The following is an 18355-nucleotide window of genomic DNA, read 5'->3' as shown; positions in this document are numbered from 1 at the left end:
TTTGGTAATATGTGAACATTTACCTCCCAAGTGGATGTTGCAGATTCCCTAGCTTAAACAATAAACTCCAACATCTGTTTCATTTATCAAATAAAGCAGCTGAGTAGATTCTCATGCACTTAGATGGTTGTAGCTGCCAAAAGGTGAGTCCTCATCTGTACCATTTTCTCTTATATTTGTGAGGTTGTGTCTACTCTGTTCTCCCTTATGTCCACTGAAAAATGCAAAGCAAAGTTAATTGAAAGTGAAGTAAAAATAATTTTGCACGAGGTTCCAAAAGATCTATTTGTACATCAAGTTAGAATAAGTGTCAGAAGTAAATCCAACCAAAGGTTCATATCCCCACCAAGCTGGCAGGAGGTGGACCACCCAGGGCATTTCCTTTGATCAGGGACAGCACACTTCTGTCAAGTGTTTCCTTCTCAGCTTTTTTTTTTTCCAGCAGGACATAGACTTTCTTTTACGAAGTTTCTTTTGAGCAGTTGGTCAACAGCCAAAGAGCAAGGGCCCCACACCTCTAAGTATGCTCAGCTGTGCTTAGTAACTTTGTTGTAAGTGTAAATGCCCTATACCTTGCTCTGGCAGTGCTGGAAAAAGTTGTTGAATGAACATCAATGGGTGGCTTGAAAGTCTGAGCCCAAAGGTGCATCTGTTTGCTCAAGAAGGAAGGTATTCAGAACCCAGTGAGCAGGGAGGTGACCATGAGAGCACTTCTGTGGTGAATGCTGGGGAACTCAGAGATTCTGATGTTAAAAATGGAAACAGACAGCTGTATGGGGTTGATTTCAAGCAAACATTAATTTTACATTTTGTGCCACAGAAATGTTGCACGCATCCACCTCGGTTTTGACAAGGCCAGTGTAATTTCTTCCATAGATGAAGTGAAATGAAATGCCCAACAGCACTAAGAGATTTTATTGAAATCTATCAGTGACCCATGCATTGCTTCCTAGAGAGCTTCATCCTGTAGTCAGTCTGTGTAATATGGAGATGCATGTCTGAGTAACCATGATATAAGATAAGCTGCAACATTTAAGCAATTACATGAAAATTAATGAAGTATTTGTTGCAGACAAAGGAGAGTTGAATTGTATCAGAAATTTCTTTTTTTTTAATGGTGAGAATAATGGTTCTTTTTTGTGTCTCTTAGCAGCTCTAGCAAAAAATATTTCTGTCACTTTATAAAAATAAAGATTTCCCAAACTACTTTTATTCAGTCTTCTAATAAACATGCAATGCTGCTATCTCAATCTACAGTAACCTGATAAAAAGAGAGAATTGAGGAATCAGGCTTACGTATCTTGAAGGTAGACAATTTGTCTTTACTGTTGCTCAACTTTTTTTTCTTTAATGAATATTCCTGAAAACAATCGTGGCACCTGCAAAGGGAAATATTATGTCATTTAGGTGGGGGGAAGCATCTAGGAACAAAGAAGAATGAAATTCCCATCAGTTATGATGATGAGGTTGTCTAATAAAGCAGTTAAAAGCACCACTAAAAATAAATTGCTTGGAGCAAGATACAGATTGCCAAACGCTGGTTTAGAGGCAGACCACAAAACAAGGCTCAGTTTGAACGGTTGTAGCAGCACTTTGCTCAGTTGAAGATGTCCCTGGAGCGGGATTTGTTTTGAAGGGCTTTTTAAGGGCTGACAAATCTAACTTTATTATCTGTTTCTTCAATTGAATAAAACGCCTCCTGGAAAAACAGAGCATGGCTTTGTATTTGTACTATGCGTAGTAGAAAAAAAATAGTCACTGTAGCCTAGCATAGGCAAGGAACCAAGCAAGTGTTTGATGCATCCTTTCCTTGCCATCATGCTCCTACTGGCAAGATTGCAAGCACAGGCTTTCCAGGTTAATTATCATCTGCTCAGAGAGTCGGCTCACTTCCCCCATTGCTATGGGAGTATGGGTGGTGGGCAATGCTTTGAAACAGCAAAAGCTGTTTCTGAAGGGCTGCACCTTCTGCAGCTGGACAAAGGCACATGCAACCCGCCACTCAGCCTTGGGCCTGGCTTGAGTAACAAGTTGCAGTAGGTGTGTCCCAACGTCCCCTCCAGCCTGAATGGCTCTGTGATTCTTTGCACAGGAGTGAGAAGGTAACAGTGCAGCATACACAGCACATAGCACTGACTGAGTCAACCGTTTGTAAGGCAGGCCTGTGCAATTGTGTGATGTTCAGTTTGCAAAGGCATCAGCCTCTAATTAACGGGCAGAAAGGGGCCAGAGTTTGAACCTTACTTTCTGCTGGGGTCCTACATCTGTGAATCAGGATGAGGAGTTTGGGAATTGTTTGGTCTCCTCTCTGGTGGAAAATATTGAGCTATCTACTTTGGTAGTTGGTAGCTAGTGACCTGTGACTCCTGGGGAAATCTGAGTCATAGGCTTAGTGCCATGCTGAGCTTGTATATTCTTATACCAGAAACTTTTAGCATCCAATTAACTGTTCACTGTCTGAGCTAGGAACCTGTGTAACTCACAGCAAGTCAAATGTCCCTTACGTTGGCACATCATGTTCCACACTGCAGAAACTGAGGTTTTTATGCAGACCAATTTGATAATTTCAGGTAAGCAGTTTGCTGGGCACTGTGATGTCACCTGTCACTGGCAGCACACTCACTTTGACGTTACCTCTTAGCAAACCAAATTTGCTGCTGATGAAAAGGTTACCATTAAGTTTGATTAAATGTATTCTCCAGTTTTCCTGAGTGGCACTCCTGAGTAACTAAGGAAGGTATTAATTACCCTAATGCAGGTAGAGGATATGAATCATCCTTTGGAGAATGAGCTAGTGATGCATCCTCTGTGAGGAATCCATGGAGCTGTTCCAGGCTGCACAGTTTGTGATTTAAAAACTTGATAGGCATGTGAAAGAGAACGTTTATTCTATACAGTGTTATTGTTCCACACAGGCTGTTAACCAGGCAGGAGCTGGACCCTACAGTGAACTGGTAACCTGCAGGATCCCCGCGTCTGTACCTGATGCAGTCTCTACCCTCTTTGTGCTGGAGGATGAGCACGTGGATGCCTGTCAGCTCTCACCTTCTGTGTGCCTTGCATTGAACTGGGAGGAGCCATGCAATAACGGAGCTGAGATTACTTCATACAACATTGACCTTGGTGACATCAGCATTCCTGTAGGAAATGTTACGAGTTATGTTATTCATGATCTGCTTCCAGAAACCTCATACCGGTGAGTACAGTTTTTTGTGGTATTTATTCAGGATGAGATTACGTGGTTTAATTCTACGTGGGAAATGTTTATGGCATGTAGAGGGAGTAGAAAAAAGCCAAATGAGCCTAGAAATCTGCAGTAGCTGCTTTATGGAACAAATTGCAGTAGTTCATGTTCAAATACTGCATTTCCCCACCTTTCTCCTTCTTTCTCTTCTCCTGTTATCTCTGACCTCTCCTTTTGAAGTTGCTTTTGCATTAAGGACACCAGTAGGTAAAATAATTCCAAAAATTATAGAGAACTAAAATTAAAGTGCAACTTCTGTCTTTTTTTTTTTTTTTAAACTTTCCAAATTCTTATCAGTACTGTTACAAGAGCTTATTAAATATATTGATTTCTGTGAAGGGGTTTGCACACAGGTAACTTTTGTTTATGTAGCTCTAGCTATTTTTCTTACTGGAAAATGAAAACTAATTAAAAGATAATCTGAGTTTAAAGCAATTTATTGACAACAGTTCAGATTCTAAATTTTTAAGTGACATTGCAAAAATGACATGATCAGCTAATGCTTAAGCTTATGTGTTTTTTTTTCCCCAATGTTAACTAAAATTAAAAACTCAGAAAGGGTTCTGTGCAGGCAGTGAAAGGCACTGCAACAGAAGATGTGATGAGAAGAATTCTGGTTTAAGTACTGTTCTAGTAAAGCCTGAAATCTGATTGCACAGCTGTAGAATTAGATATGGCACCGAATTACTGTAACATTTATTTGTTCTTTGTATGCAGCATCACAGTCTTACGGATCTTGTAGAGTTCATATAAAAATTTCTACTCCCAAATCTTCCCATGTTTTCAAGAAGGAGACCTTCTTGTGGCAAATACGCAAATATTCATACTAGAAATTACTTAACAAAGAAGCATACTTCCATTACTTGTAGTGCCCAGTGCAGTATATCCTGATCTTTGCCTACAATATCTGGGTTTCAAAAACATGTTGTAAAACAATGAAAAAGTAGATTTGTTTTTAAAAAAAGAGTTCCTCTGGCAGTCTGAATCATATAAATCCAGGAAGTACACCTGCATTGTTGCTGTCTGCAGTTCTTCAGAGGTTTGTAGCTGTGATCCTTTTTGACAAAAGCAGAAAAGAAGTGTTTCCTCATCTTCAGCTGTGCTTATTGCAGCATGAAGCCTCCTGATCCTTCCTCGTGTTGACCCCTCTTCTGTGCCAGCAAAGTGTTGTTGCATCATTCCTGACTGGGAAAACTGGTCTTAGTGAAAACTGTCCCTATTTTTGACCTTGTAAGTTGGGTAGAGAAAAAAAAAAAAGTGTAAAAGAGGAAATGCTTCTTCTAGCCTGTACGCTGGCCTAGGCAAGCTACAGGTGTTTGTGAAAATATAGCACATGGGCAAAGGTGCAGAGCAGTTTGAACCATTTCAGGTTGCTGTCATGATGCTTCTGACCTCCCTCCACCTCCACGTTCTCCCTCTTTTCTTTCTCTCTACACTGGTGCTCATGGGTCTTATTCCAAGACAAACCAGAGAACTCAACTTTGAAGACCAATTGAAGACATCATGCAGGTAGTAAAAGAGCTGAACAGTTTGTTTATTGACTGGACACCCAGCTGTGCAGCATCTTTAGGCATCGTCTTTGGTAGTACATCTTGTACTACTTGGTTTCTCCTCGTATATTCGGTCAAAACAGCTCTGAGCATTCATCACAGAGGCCTTTGTCCTTCAGTCCCTTCTTTAGATGGTTTCTAGTTGTCTGTAGCTTTGTTTTGGATACCAGCCTTGTCTCCAAAGCCTGGAAACAGAGGTACAGAATGAAGTGATGGACGGGACATTACTCTGCTTTCTAATCAGGATGCAGTCCCCGAAGCTCTTAGTCGTGCTGCTGTAAAAATACTGTTGTGCTGAGATCATACTAGATTGTTTTATTTTTTGCATTCTTGTTTCTTTAATTTGTGAAAAACACTATATTAAATTACTTATTTGTAGTCAGGGAGTCTGGCTGTCTCTGATCCAAATGAAAATGCTGAAGTGTGAGCATTAAGTCTGCAACTATTCTAAATATTGTTGTAAGACTGAGTTCTTACAAAGAAAGAAAATGTTGTGTGAAAAGTACAAGCCAGTGAGTGACTAATAAGAAGTAATACTATGTGAAAGCTTTATTTTTAAAATAAAACAAGAGAAAGATTGTCTCAGTCCTTACATCTCATGTCTGCAGAGAAGACAAGGGACAAATCCAGTTACACGTTATGCAGCACAATCTATAGCACAAAAAGACTGCTGTGGTAACTGGGAAATGTATGTCAAAGTATTTTTGCTATGTATGTATTTTCTTCCAATGTGTTTATCAGGCTGTTCTCTGAAAGATGTTGGGATGGGGATTTCAGCCCTCCCTGCTTTAATCAAGGGCTGTTCAGAACTTCACTGATGTCGTTCTCTTCATTTCTTCACCAATAGTTTCTCTTTTCATGTCAGTTTTGTTTAACTTAACTCTTTTCTCTCTCAAGTGTTTATTCCCTGCTGCGTCTAAAAGCAGTGAATGTGTTTTCTTCCAGGCTTTGTTTTTCTTAGACTAAACAAGCTCAACGCTACTGGTTTTGAGACTGTGAAATCTCTTGACAAAGTTTCAGCAGAACCTGAAGGTAGCCAAGGGCTTATTTGCTTGATTGCATTGGAATTCCACTGTAAACGTTTTGTTTACAGGAACCCTGAACTTGAAATGTGAATGTTGGATAGTTTGAATCCACCAAAGCAAAAATCAGGAAGGAGCATGGTTTTGAATAGCACTGCGATTCAGGCTGTAGGCCCTCACATGTCTGCCCCAGTGGGCTGGTTGGCTTGGGTGTGCTGTTGCATCCATCTGATGGCACGGCCACCCGTGTGCGACTCAAATACATGCAGAGGAAGCTCAGGGCTCTTTGCAGAGGTCATTTGGAGCTGGCAAGTTTGATGGTTTCTCTGTCTTGGCAGCAAATCTTGCCAGCACAACACAAGAAGGATTTGCATCCTAGAATATATTCAAAGCATGAGGAACTGAGGCATGCCTGTGCCATGCAGCCAGTGGATAGGCTGGGCTGGTTTCACGAGGACTTGTCCAGTGTCAGGCACCAGCACTGCTTTTGCAATAAGCAGACGCCTCCCAAAAGCACTCTATAAATGTCACTGCTGTAAGCCAGCCAGTTGCAGGAACGTATCTTGAGTTCTGCAGTCTTTCCATGTTATTAACGTAGCCTTGGAGCTCTGGAAGCTGTGATTACAGCATAACAAAGGTAGGGCTGGTTTTCTGTGAACCGATCTAACAAGAAGTGAGTAAATAAATACTCCACAATAAATAAGTATTTGACAGTAATAGAAATGTCAATTTTCTGTTACACTCTGTTCCCAGGCTTTGCTCTACACTTTCTGTAGTTAATTGTGCAGCACTATTGGGACACTTCACTGCAAAACAGTGATTTTTTTTTTTTAAGAATTCTTCTTTTGCTCTGAAGTTGCATAGTTTACGGAGGCAGATAAGCCCCATTGCATTTAAATAGCAGCACATATTTCTAATTCCATTTAGGAATACAAATTCCAGACATTTTTAATTTCTAAACTGTATCAAGGGAAAGATCTTCCAGCATGCAAAGAGAAGAATGCACATGGATGCTCAAGTTAGCAATGCCCCAGTGAGTTGTAAAGCAAAATCTGTGCTTTGAAGTTTAAAGGTAAGTCTTGCTCCATTTCCAGAAGAGTGCAGTGTGAGGGACCTGTGGGGCTGGCTGGTAGGATTGCTGTCCTTTACATTCAGCCTGATGGCAGGAGGAGACTGAGCTGCTTCTCCTCTCTTTTGTGTAGTCTGTGGTGTTTTAAATCTGCAGGTTTTCACACACGCATGTATTGCAGCTGGTGGCATTCTGCTTGTGGGAACTGGTGAATGAAACTCTTCACATGTCAGACTCTGTAAGATTAATTCAGAAATGATTTTTGAGTTTGCTGGAATACATTACAAAGGATTTTCTGACCAAGCTGAAAATAACCTCATCTCTAGTGTGTTTATTTTCCTCAGTCGAGGAGGCTATAATGGTCTGTTAAAGGTCTTCTAACGGTTTCTAAATTTACTTAGTTTGATGTATTTATTTTTAACTGTTTAGAAGATGCAGTGGGGAAATATGGGAATGAATATATAGGGTTGAGGCCTGCAGAGTGACAATTGACTGAGAATTTTTATGGTGGCATAATCAGAAGAAACGGGCTGACCACATCCAGCCCTGGTAGAAGGAAATAAATCAGTTACTGCCTTCCCTTTATCATCATTCATCGGATGCCTTACTTTATTTGATTTTATTGTCATTGGTCTCACTGTGCTCCTGTGTCAGAAGGGTGGATGGGTGAGTGCCTTGAGTGCCCGTTTGTGTGCATCAGATGGCGGGACCAGGGCCACCAGGAGCTCCATGCAGCCCATGAAAGCAACCGCAAGTGAGAGAAGAGGCACATTTTAACCCTGTGCAAATACCTGGCAGAGGGTGGATCAGCAGATGGAGCCATATGTTTGTGCACACGTCATAAATGCACATTGCCAGCCCGTGTCTAAGAAGTGTGGTGTGAAATCTGAGAGCTTCATTTCAGTCCCTCCTTGTTTTCAGGTGTGATAACTGCTCTTGGGAGGAGTTAGTTGAGGTGGTGGTGGGTAATACAAAATAAAACAGAAGGTGTTGGTGTAAGCAGTCTGTTTTGTCATGTTGCTGTTACTGTTTTTGTGCACGTGCTAACAGGTGTCTTGCCTGAATCCAGTGAAAATTCAGGCAATTTTCACTCTTTTTTTACTGGAAAGACTATTAACATAATGGCTTCTTGATCTGAAACAAGCCAGTAACATCATATGAAATAAATTCAACGCATGTTAACTGCTCTTCTGAAGATAAGAGAGAAGTCTTTGTTCTTTTTCCTGCAAATACTTGCGTGCAACACTTGAAGAGGAGGCTCCCAATAGACCCCTCTTCCTGCTGTTTTCTTCCTGGAGGAGGAAGTCACCTCTGTGTAGCATCATACAGTGGTCAAGACCTATTTTCTGAAACTAAAGGGAGGATGAAAAGGAAAATGCAGCTCAACACTTTCCACACTTAGGCAGCCAAGGGACTGTTTGCCCTGGTAAATGGCTTATGGGTTTTGGTTTTTTCAGTTGGGAATCCTGTTCTCTGGAGGATTCTTTACACTTCTTTAATGCTACATAACCTTTTTCTAATGGTAGAGCTAGAAACTTGCTTTTCAAAGCAAAGTAATTTCTCATACATTATATATGCAAACTTAATCACTTTATATGCTTTGCTGAAAGTAAATAGCTATGCCAACCAAAGATATTTCTATTTATCTTCTGTTTTCTCTGAAGCAGCCTGTGTAATGGCTTACCAGATTCTGCTCTTCTCCCTTCTCCCCTTTCCACCTTCCCAGGGAGTTCCTGGCTTCTTGGTGGCTGACACTTTTAAGAAGAAGCAATGCATATTTCAGAGTCTTTTCCCATGAGAAAATACAGGGTTGCAGGACATAGAGTTTCCAAAGTCAATGGCATCTGTCCAGTGATCTAAAGTTGATGTACCATCTAAAACTGTAGTTTGCCTAGCCTCTTTTCTCTGATTCTCTCTATGATTTAGCAGCCTTTTGTCAGGCTCATCTGTGCCAATATTTCTACTTAGACAGAATCTCACATCTGATAAACCCTCAAAGCTCTTTCCAAGTGCATATTTCACACTTTTGTTTTGATGTTACTGTTGACATTACCGTAGTAGAATACCACCACTCTTCACTCATTCCTGTAACAGATTCTCACTGTGCAAATTATTAAACTGAAGTGCAAGCAGACAAGTGAGTGACAAAGCAGTACAAGCTAAGACACCTACACCAGTCTACAACCCACAGAAGGGTTGTGATTCAAACCTTCCAGGGCTAACTCTTCCAAGTAGACTTTAATGTGCACCAACAGCATGCTTGAGATGTGCTGCACACACAGAAATAATGCTGTTCTTAGATTGCCAAATGTGTTTACCAATATGGAGAGAGGTTGCATGGCAGTTATACCCATGCTGTCTGCCATCAGCTTCTGAGTTTGCTTAGGTAGATCCTTCTGCCTCTGTCTAACTGCATTTCTTCATATCTTCACTGCTGCCCTTGGGATTTTTGTACACCAAGAACCTTGTGAAAACATCTTATGTAACAATCACCTTTTTTCATTTTAGGATTAGGATCCAGGCTGTCAATGAAATTGGAGCTGGACCATTTAGCCACTTTATTAAAGCAAAAACCAGGCCGTTACCACCCTTACCTCCTAGGCTGGAGTGTGCTGCAGCGGGTCCTCAGAGCCTGAAGCTGAAATGGGGGGACAGCAGTTCCAAGCTTCATGCTACCGATGACATGGTCTACGTCTTACAGATAGAAGATAGAAATAAAAGGTAAGAGATCTGATTCATCTCGTTGTCTTAATGAAAAATGAATTCTGGCTCATGGTAAAGCAGCTTTGAATTGCAGAAAGAGAAGCATTTTCCCAATTACTTGATGCTATAAATGTATACAAAAAGTTGTTTCAGTAGGGATTCATAACAATGCTGCCAGTTACTGTAGAACAACTGCAGTCATTGCTGCACTGTGAAATTTTGGCAAACTACTGGCTCCTCTGCCAGCAAAAATTATTACCTACTTTTATAATCACACTGATTTTCCCTTTGAAATATGAAAGCAAAGGTATTGCATGCAGTGTGTGTATTAGTAAAAGAACTGATCACAGAGTCAGAGGTCTAGGAAAAGCAAAAACAGAACTGGAAAAGATTTTTTGAGCAGAGCATGATGGTTAGGATTTTAGATCTATCATATTTTGGATCTTTTGGAAAAAGTGAACTTGGCATCAGTTTGGTAGCAAGACAGTAATGACAAAATAAGAATTCTTGAGGAGCTTATCTACTGTGTTTCACTTCCCTCAAGTTTTCCTCAAAGCCATAAGAGCTTTCAGTATGCAAGAAACACACAAGTAGACATTAAATAGTTCAGGAAGAAGCTTTTCACAAGCAACTTTGTTTTGGAAGGTTTGACAAAATAGCTCCAAAGATCTCTTCAATGAATAACTATCACAAATAGTTCATAACTTACTGAAAAACACTCACAGTGACTTTAATTAGGTAAAATAACTGGTGTATGAAGTAGCAAATCCATAGGGACATTCAGTACAGATCATAATTTGGTGTAAATTAGTATGATTCTTTTAATTTAAATAGAGCTGTGTGAGTTTGTGCCAGCTGAAGATCTGTCCCAACAGCTCTAATTCTAAGTAATCAAACCTCCATGAATAATGCCTGAATACCTCCCATTGTTTCAACTGTACTGATACAGAGATGGTACACACTCCCCTGTGTTAATACTGAGAGGTGTCCAATGAATATAAATACCTATTTGAAAGTTTGACTGATGAAACTGTTTCTCTGGAGTGCAGTGATGCTTGTCAGGAGCCCATCACCTGCAGCAGCACGTGAGCAAGCCAGCTGTAAAGAAACACCCAGCAGGCTGCTTTTGTTTGATTTCATGTAGCAGTGCAGGTAGGATGGTGAACTGCAGATTGTTCCAAACCTGTTTCTGCGTTGGAGAAATAAGTTTCCTTGTAAGATTAAAAGAAGTTATATTACCTAGCTGCAGAAAAACAAAGCTGTTTCTAGAATCACTTTTTGGTTTTGTACAAGCTTCCTTCTGCGAATGGTCTCTTAGGAACTATTAATAAGGAGGATTTGCTGCTCCTTGCACTTGTTACTCTGCTATGTCTTCCAAGCTTTAAATTTGAGTGGGCTCCCAAAAACACAGAGCAACCACTCATCTACACTGACTGTTTCCTCGTACAATTGTGAAAACCACTGGAAGACAGTCCTCTGAGTGGGGGCATCTTTAATTGTGCAGTGCTTTAACAGAATAGTGCAGGTGAAGTGCGGATGTCAAATGGAATAGAAGGATGATTTGGAATCTTTTATGGTTTGAAAGGGTTGTTGCTGGAAGGTGCCATGGTGTCCTCTCTGCTGAAGGAACAGACAGCATCTGACTCTGGGCAGGGCATGGATAATAGAGCCAAAGGGATGGTCTTTGTCTTGTTCTCCATCTTTCAGAAGTTATAGTTAATATCTTCTCTGACGCATCTGAATTTACTTTTATCTGGCTGACTCAAGTCAATATTACAGTTTCTCCTTTGGTGAATCTGAGCACGCTGTTTGTTTGTTGCAGCCTTCCTTTCTGATGAGGTTTAAAATATGAGATGATTTTAAAGTAATCTCAAAGCATTTTCACCGACACAAATAGGTAAACAAATTGTTTTTAAGAACAAGAATCGCCAAGAAGTCAGGTTCTGATCCTAGCAGTTCAGATGGCTTTTTTGTAGAGATTCTCTTCTGTTTCTGAGCACTGATCGCCAGCCAGTGCTCTTGAGTGTGTCTTGGTCATTAAGAATTGTTTTTAGCTTTCCCGTGCTGTAATGAGGCAACAGGCCAGTTATTGCAAACTGAAGGTCTCATTGATTGCAAGAGCTATGAAACAAAATACTTGGAAATCTCCTGATGCTGATTAATGTCGGGGCTTGAAAAGAGGCACGTGTCAGAAATGCACCTGCCTTATCTGCCGTTAGCGCCTTGGTGTGTGACATCCAGGCAGATCAAATTAATCTCTCTTGCCCTTTCAATTACGTGTAGCATTAATTGGAGACGAAAAGTCTGTTTCTAGAAAGCACAACACATGGGAACGTTAATTGAAAGCAGTTGACCTTTATGTAAAGAGGATGATAAAATTTCAGTGTTTTTTAGGTAAACCAGCATTCCTAACTGTTGTAACATCAAGAAAATCACCTTAATCAAGTCGCACTGTTTTCTTCTCCAAGTGAAACAAATGAAACTAATTAAGAGTAATGCTTTTGAATATTTTTTTCTGTACTGCTAATTAGTCTTTAGTTGTTCTACAAGTAACTATACCACTTAGTGTCTTAAAACACTTGCGATGTCTAGTCTGAAAGAGGGAATGGGCAACTATGTTAGATGTGGGTCATTCAATGCATTGCTTGTGTTTCTTTTAGATAGATGTTATCTTGCATTTGAGATTAGTTCTGTGATTTTTCTATGTGTGCAGGCATACAAAGAAAAATATGGGCAATTATAGTTTAAGAGAATCACTGGATGGTTGGGTGAAAGGCAACTTGAAGATATTCTTTTAAGATATCAGTGAAGGATCATTGTCTATTCTTCATAAGTTGTCTTTTGTAAGTGGATTGTTAGATGTTATTTGCTGGTCTTCTGCACTGTAATTACTTTTGTTATGGCTATTTGCTGCATAAGCGAGTTGTGACCATGTATCACTGGTTAGTGTGTGATAGTAGTCGTGTTACCCTTTTGTAACGTGAAATTTTGTTTATGTACGTATATTAACCTAAAATGCTTTGTTAAATTATAGGAATTTTCCATTTAAGAGCATGCAGTTCTTAAAAAAAAAAAAGAAGGTGATCACTTTTTGAGACAGTGGAGTATAAGAAAAACGTGTTAAATGTTTGGGATATGTTATGTGATCTTATGAGTCCTAACGAGACACAGAGTGGGATGCCTTTCAGTGAGCTTGTTGAAAGAACAGTTTGGTGGGAATTTGGTGGGAATTGTGTGATGCACAGTAATGACTGGTTTAGTACCCAGAGTGGTTGTGGGCTGTGCTTACAGGGAGGAGCGTTTGGGCCACCTCTCCATCTGTAGGTGCCAGCTTTGTTTCGCTGAAGCTGTAAAGCAGACAGGATGCCTTGCTCCCTTAGCAAGCTTTGCCAAACCAAATGGCTGAGGCTGTCACGGCTGTGGACGGCTCTGAACATGCTGTGCTGAATGAGATTCATTTTAAGGTTCATGGAAACTGTTAGATGCTGCCATATTAGTAAAGCGGACTGTAATGCTGCACAAGAGAGATAAAGATGTGTGTGGCTATAGGAGCATTAATTTGCTTCTGCTTGATTGGTGTTTTGTTCTGTTTTAGTTTTAGCTTTATTAAGCCTACTCCTGTTTATATCTTCTGTTAGTTTTTAACACATTGCCATTATAAACTATAGTATCAGGAGCTGCTTTAGTCATCTGGTTCTTCTTGACTTTTGGCAGGCAGCTGGATGCTCTCTGTAACTTCTCCCAAATCCTTCACTGAAATGCTATAAATTCACATTGCAGTGTGCTCAGTATTGTCCTGTCTCTCTGTTCCTTGGCCTCCAGTGTGATTGCACACAAGAATCACATTGAGCACTTGGTTGATCTGCCGTCCATTCCTCCTGAATGTGCCCAGGCACTGTTGAGATGTTAGATGTTACTGTTGCTTATTTTTTCCCTCAGGAACCAACTTTTTCTCCATCTCTTGCTTATCCTTGAAGTTCATCTTCAAAGTGTTCAGTTGTCTTCTTTATGATGTGCCTGATCTACGTCTGGTGTAACCAATAGAATTGATGAACTCTTGTGTGCCACTTCTCTTTGTCAGCATCCAGAAAGTCTGAATGATTACACAGGTCTGCAGTCCAAAAGGGAACAAAAACGGGAAGCAAACACAGAATGCCTGTAGGGTTCTCCTCTCTGGTAATCTATTGGGAAGAGCGCAATCCTGGGGCTTTAGTTCAGGCTTCCCATGCTCTCTGTATGCTGCTTGTACAATGTGGTGGGCTGTAAATTCCAGCTGCCCTCAGCAGCATGAATTTCAAGGGAAAAGATGGTAACTCATCCTTCTAAAAAATTAGTTTTTCATGCTAGGTGGGAGCTTCTGTATGTCAAGGCATCTCCTTTCTCCATAATTCTGGAGATCTGACAGGTGGCCATGGTAAATATGGGCTACGTGCTCAAATTCAGTAGCAGATGAAAGGCTGATGTAGGAGAAGCAAACTAAAAATCAATTTCTGGCTGCAAGTGCTCCTTACCCACAGGCTAGACACGCTAAGTAATTAGGCAAAGAAAACAAAACTCTCTCCACTTAACTGCTAGCACTTCTTGTTCTGCCTTTTTCTTCTTCAGTTAGTTTTGCTTTTCTAAGTATGAGCAAAGAAACATCATCTCCTGTTGTTATGCCTGTAAACAGAAGCTACATGGCTGCTGTTGTGAGGAGGTGGGTTTCTAAACGTTGTCACGAACAAGCTTATGTGATAAGGTTTCCTACAGATATCTTCTAGAAAACACATCTTCAGATCAGAGGGTCCAGCATGCCCAGTCCATCCTCAAGGTAGGGTGCCCAGGGCTGTGCCAGCAGTGGGGCTGTGCCAGCGGTGGGGCTGTGCCAGCAGTGGGGCTGTGCCAGCAGTGGGGCTGCCCAGCTTTATTTGGCTTTAGAACGGAGCGTTCCCTATGCTGGGGGTGAATTACATATTTTTGTTTTGAAGCTTTGCTTTCCAGGGTGCTGCTGCATAGTGTAGGGAACTGCTAGCTGGGGAAGAAATGGCATAAATCAGTGAGTGCTTGATAATGTTCTTTAGAGAAAATAGAGGAACAATCCATAAAAAGAAGTCAGAGGGGGCTATAATTGTGCAGATAACAGGCACAGTGCAATAACAACACTAAAAGTTGTGTTGATTGGTGAAATTCATGGGCTTTGCTTTCTAACTGTGCAGCTGCCCAGGTACACTGCACAAAAGCCTCAGGTCACTGGATCAGACCTGCGGTGGATTAATGATCTCCCAACACAAAAGTGTGTCTGATCACTTCAGTGCTGCAGGAGGCAGAAAGAGAATCATTCTCTTGTAGCCCTGGTTCCAGGCTTCAGATTTCTGTCTGTCCTGCATTCGCTTTCAAATTAAATTGTTGCAAAGACAATTGTGTTACTAAAATATACACAAAGCGAGAGGCTCTGAAAGGTAACCTGCTGATTAAAATGTGCTGAATGCTAATGAATGAAGGTAGAGCAGCAAGAATGTTCATAATCCTCTGCTTGACTGAAAGTGGCTGAAGTGGAGGAAACAAAAATGCTCTGACATGTAAAACATTTCCAAGAAGATCTTCGTGATGAATAAGAAGATATTGATGAAAAACTAACAGCAGTGGTGTCTCCCAAATAATCATTCGAGGACATTGTGTTCTCTCTTTTCCAGGCTGTGTAAGTAAATGAATAATCCGTGACTGACATGAGAATGTCTGGGAGAGAGAATTGGGATCGCTCAAGTGGGAGTGAGATTCTCTGGGGGATGTCGTGCTCCCTCAAGATGATTTTCATCTGCTACCTAAGTGGGGAGGAGAGGCAATATTGCCTCATATTAAAGCCTGACCCTACAGGTTCACTTTAATTTAAAAAAAAACATACTAATACATATTATAAATACATGTTAAACAAACAACACTAACAAAACTACCTTGAAAGCACAGGCACACACAGGTAGTCTTTTCTCAGAGACGACATATCAGAGTAAAATGTGCAGCCCATTGCCTTTCAAACTAGGCTGGGCAAGCTGTTTAGAAACAAAAATGAATAGGTGCTATCAGCATGCATGGGGATTCACGTGGATGGTTTGTGCAGGCAGGGGTTAGGGAATGACAATGTCTTGTCTGAGATGCACTCAAGCTTTTGTTTCTCTCTTCAAAGGAAAGAGTGTCAAAAAGATAGGATCCAAAGTGCAAAGTATTTCTTTAAGAACATTTCTATATAGGAATAGGAATGCTTTTGGGTTGTTTCAATCTCTGGTATTCCCATACAGTCCCCACATTTTTGCCAGTACAACTGCTTTGACATAGTGTTGGAGCAGCTAGGGAATGAATCCAGTACAAGGCTCCTTGCTTTATCAGTTCTCAAACCCAGTTCACCTTTTAGCCCTGTCTGTATACAAGACATGAACTCCTTGCAGATGAGCTCCAAGCTGGCTTGTTCTTAAGAAAAGGTGTGGAACAGGTCTTGTATGAAGCACATTGAGCCATGCCAGACTTGGCAAGAAGGCAAAGAAACTCTAAAAGTGTACTTAAAGGTACACTTAAAAAATCAACTTGCAATAATATGAACTTGCAATCATATGGACAAATTGTTGTCTTTATATAATTCTTAATTTATCCAGGCATTGCAGTAGTGACAACATGGAGGATGTGTTGTTCCAGTTCTATATCCATCTCCATCAAATGGAAACTGTAGTATTTTATTAAATAACAGAACTAACTGGAGAAGTATAAAGTACCTGTGTTGGTCATGAGAAAAATACTGTTATTGTTGTATATTTACTTATAAGGTATTTTAAAGTTAAAATGTTTCATCTGCATTGTGTTTCTTCATGATTTGCATTCTTCAGATGTTGTTGTCAGGGTAAAGCCTAACAGCAAATAAGTTTGATTGACTCATTAATCAGCCTTTCTTCTTCCAAAATGGGAAGCCATCTTTCTTCAAAGGTGATTGAATCTCAGAGATTTAAGTGTGCTTTCAAAGCAGTCCTGTGTGCTGAATGTGGATGCAAGATTTTCTCTAATGCTTTTTGCTTTCATTACAAGCAGTTCTTGAGATAGAGAGATGGAAGTAAAAAGAAGTAGAGATGGAAACTGGATGGGAATATTATTCCAATCCCCAAATGACACGAGGAGCAGAAGAGCTTTGCCAGATCACTTTGTCAGTGTTATGAAACCTTGCCTGTGTTCAAGAGGCAAAGCTGCGATTTGAAAGCTAGCATTCATTGGTATTCACTCTATAAGTATGTCTAGCAAGTGCATTAAAAGTCCAGACTGTGCAGAACTGTTAGCTGGTGAAGTATGTTTAGCCTCCTATGCTTACCTAGTTCCATAATTGGTTACAGAAAGAGCAGTTGTCTGAAACACTGCATTGCTGGTTTTTTGCTATTGCCCTTTGGTCAGGCTCTCTGCTGCCCATAAGTACTGCTGGCCTAAATAAAAGGCTTGTTCATCATACAGAGAACCCCAAGAAACCTGACCTGAGTGCAGAGTGCAACTTTCTAGTGCTGCTCGTGTGAACCTCAAGAAGGTTATCACAGGATAGCAAACGTAAAGCTGCATAAGCCTAAGGTTGGGAAAAGTTTATCTTTAGAATTCAACTTTAAATGTGTTCTTAAGAGCTCGTGAGCACAGCTCTTTGATTGTTAATCAGGGTGGGGGGCTCTCTAGGACTTGCTGAAGGTAGTAAGTCACATCAGTCTTTGAAGTACATTCTCAGCAATTTAAATTACCTGAACGTTTCTTTTATTACAGACGACTTTTGATCTCTGTTTGTTCTTGTGAGGGTTTCAATCATAATGTAATCTGAATTGATTTCTGCCCCTGAGAGCTAATGGCAGACCCAGTTTTTCTTTGAAATACTCAGATTGGTTGTGCCTTGTATCTCACACAAAGCCAGAGGGATCAGCAGTTATTACCCAGAGTAAAGCTAAGCATCTAGATCGGGAGGTCATAAACACTTTGTTGGCTTCCTGGGGATTTCAAATCAGCTGAAATAGTTAAGGTATTTGAATAAGTGTATTAAGTCATCAAAAGCTGTGTGTTACCCTGTGTGGGTAACGCTGTGTTCTCCAGATTCAGAACTGTCCCCAGGAAGCACCAGCCGAGGCCAAGTGATGAGTGCTGCCTTTTATTCACCCTCTTCCCCGTTCTGCTCAGCACCTGTGGGGTCAGCATCTCACTTAGAAATTGCTGGCTAACTCACGGCCATTACTGGAAAGCCTTTATTTGAGCAGAGCGATTGAATATAAAGTTGGATTCTCTCTTGCAACCTGAACTTTTTTTCTTTTTTTCTTTCAGTTGATTTTTTTTTTCCCTGCATAATATTGTTGGATGTGATTGTGTGTGCTGGCATTTGGTCTTGTCAATGGGAGTATTCTGGGAGTCACTTCCTTGAGTCATGTCTTTTCCTTCTTCTCAGCGTGTTTTCAAGCAGACCTGTGTCGTTACAGGCATCCCCCACTCAACCCCATCTTCTTGCCATCCCACATCTCCCCCTCCCTGTAACCATGCTTTCTCTTGTCTCTTCCTTTTCACTCATATTCCACAATGTGTGCTCTCTGAATCTTCTGTCTCCACTGTTGGGCTGTCTGCAAGCTATAAAGCCCTCAAAGCTGAGGAGTGTGTAATACATTAAATACAGCCTTTATGCTCTGATTTAAATTGTTACTGTGGATTAAGATGACATACATGGGAGTAGGATCTCAACTGTAGATCTTAGTGTGTGAATAAAGTCAAATTAATCCTGTTCTAAACATACTTTTGT

The 18355-nt window shown here is 40.6% G+C and overlaps 1 protein-coding gene across 3 annotated transcripts in view; it reads left to right on the top strand.

Moving 5' to 3' along the window:
* The window catches only part of FNDC3B (fibronectin type III domain containing 3B), a 148316-nt gene that overhangs the window by 116660 nt on the left and 13301 nt on the right, over positions 1-18355 (top strand). For all 3 annotated transcript variants that reach the window (XM_052685753.1, XM_052685755.1, XM_052685754.1), the window contains exons 22-23: positions 2916-3196; positions 9394-9606. In XM_052685753.1, the coding sequence (XP_052541713.1) occupies positions 2916-3196; positions 9394-9606 (494 nt within the window). The remainder of the gene's footprint in view (positions 1-2915; positions 3197-9393; positions 9607-18355) is intronic.

This window comes from Tympanuchus pallidicinctus, unplaced genomic scaffold (genome assembly GCF_026119805.1).
Source record: "Tympanuchus pallidicinctus isolate F22 unplaced genomic scaffold, pur_lepc_1.0 scaffold22, whole genome shotgun sequence".
NCBI classification, from domain to species: domain Eukaryota; kingdom Metazoa; phylum Chordata; class Aves; order Galliformes; family Phasianidae; genus Tympanuchus; species Tympanuchus pallidicinctus.
This window is presented reverse-complemented; position numbering and strand designations above follow the sequence as displayed.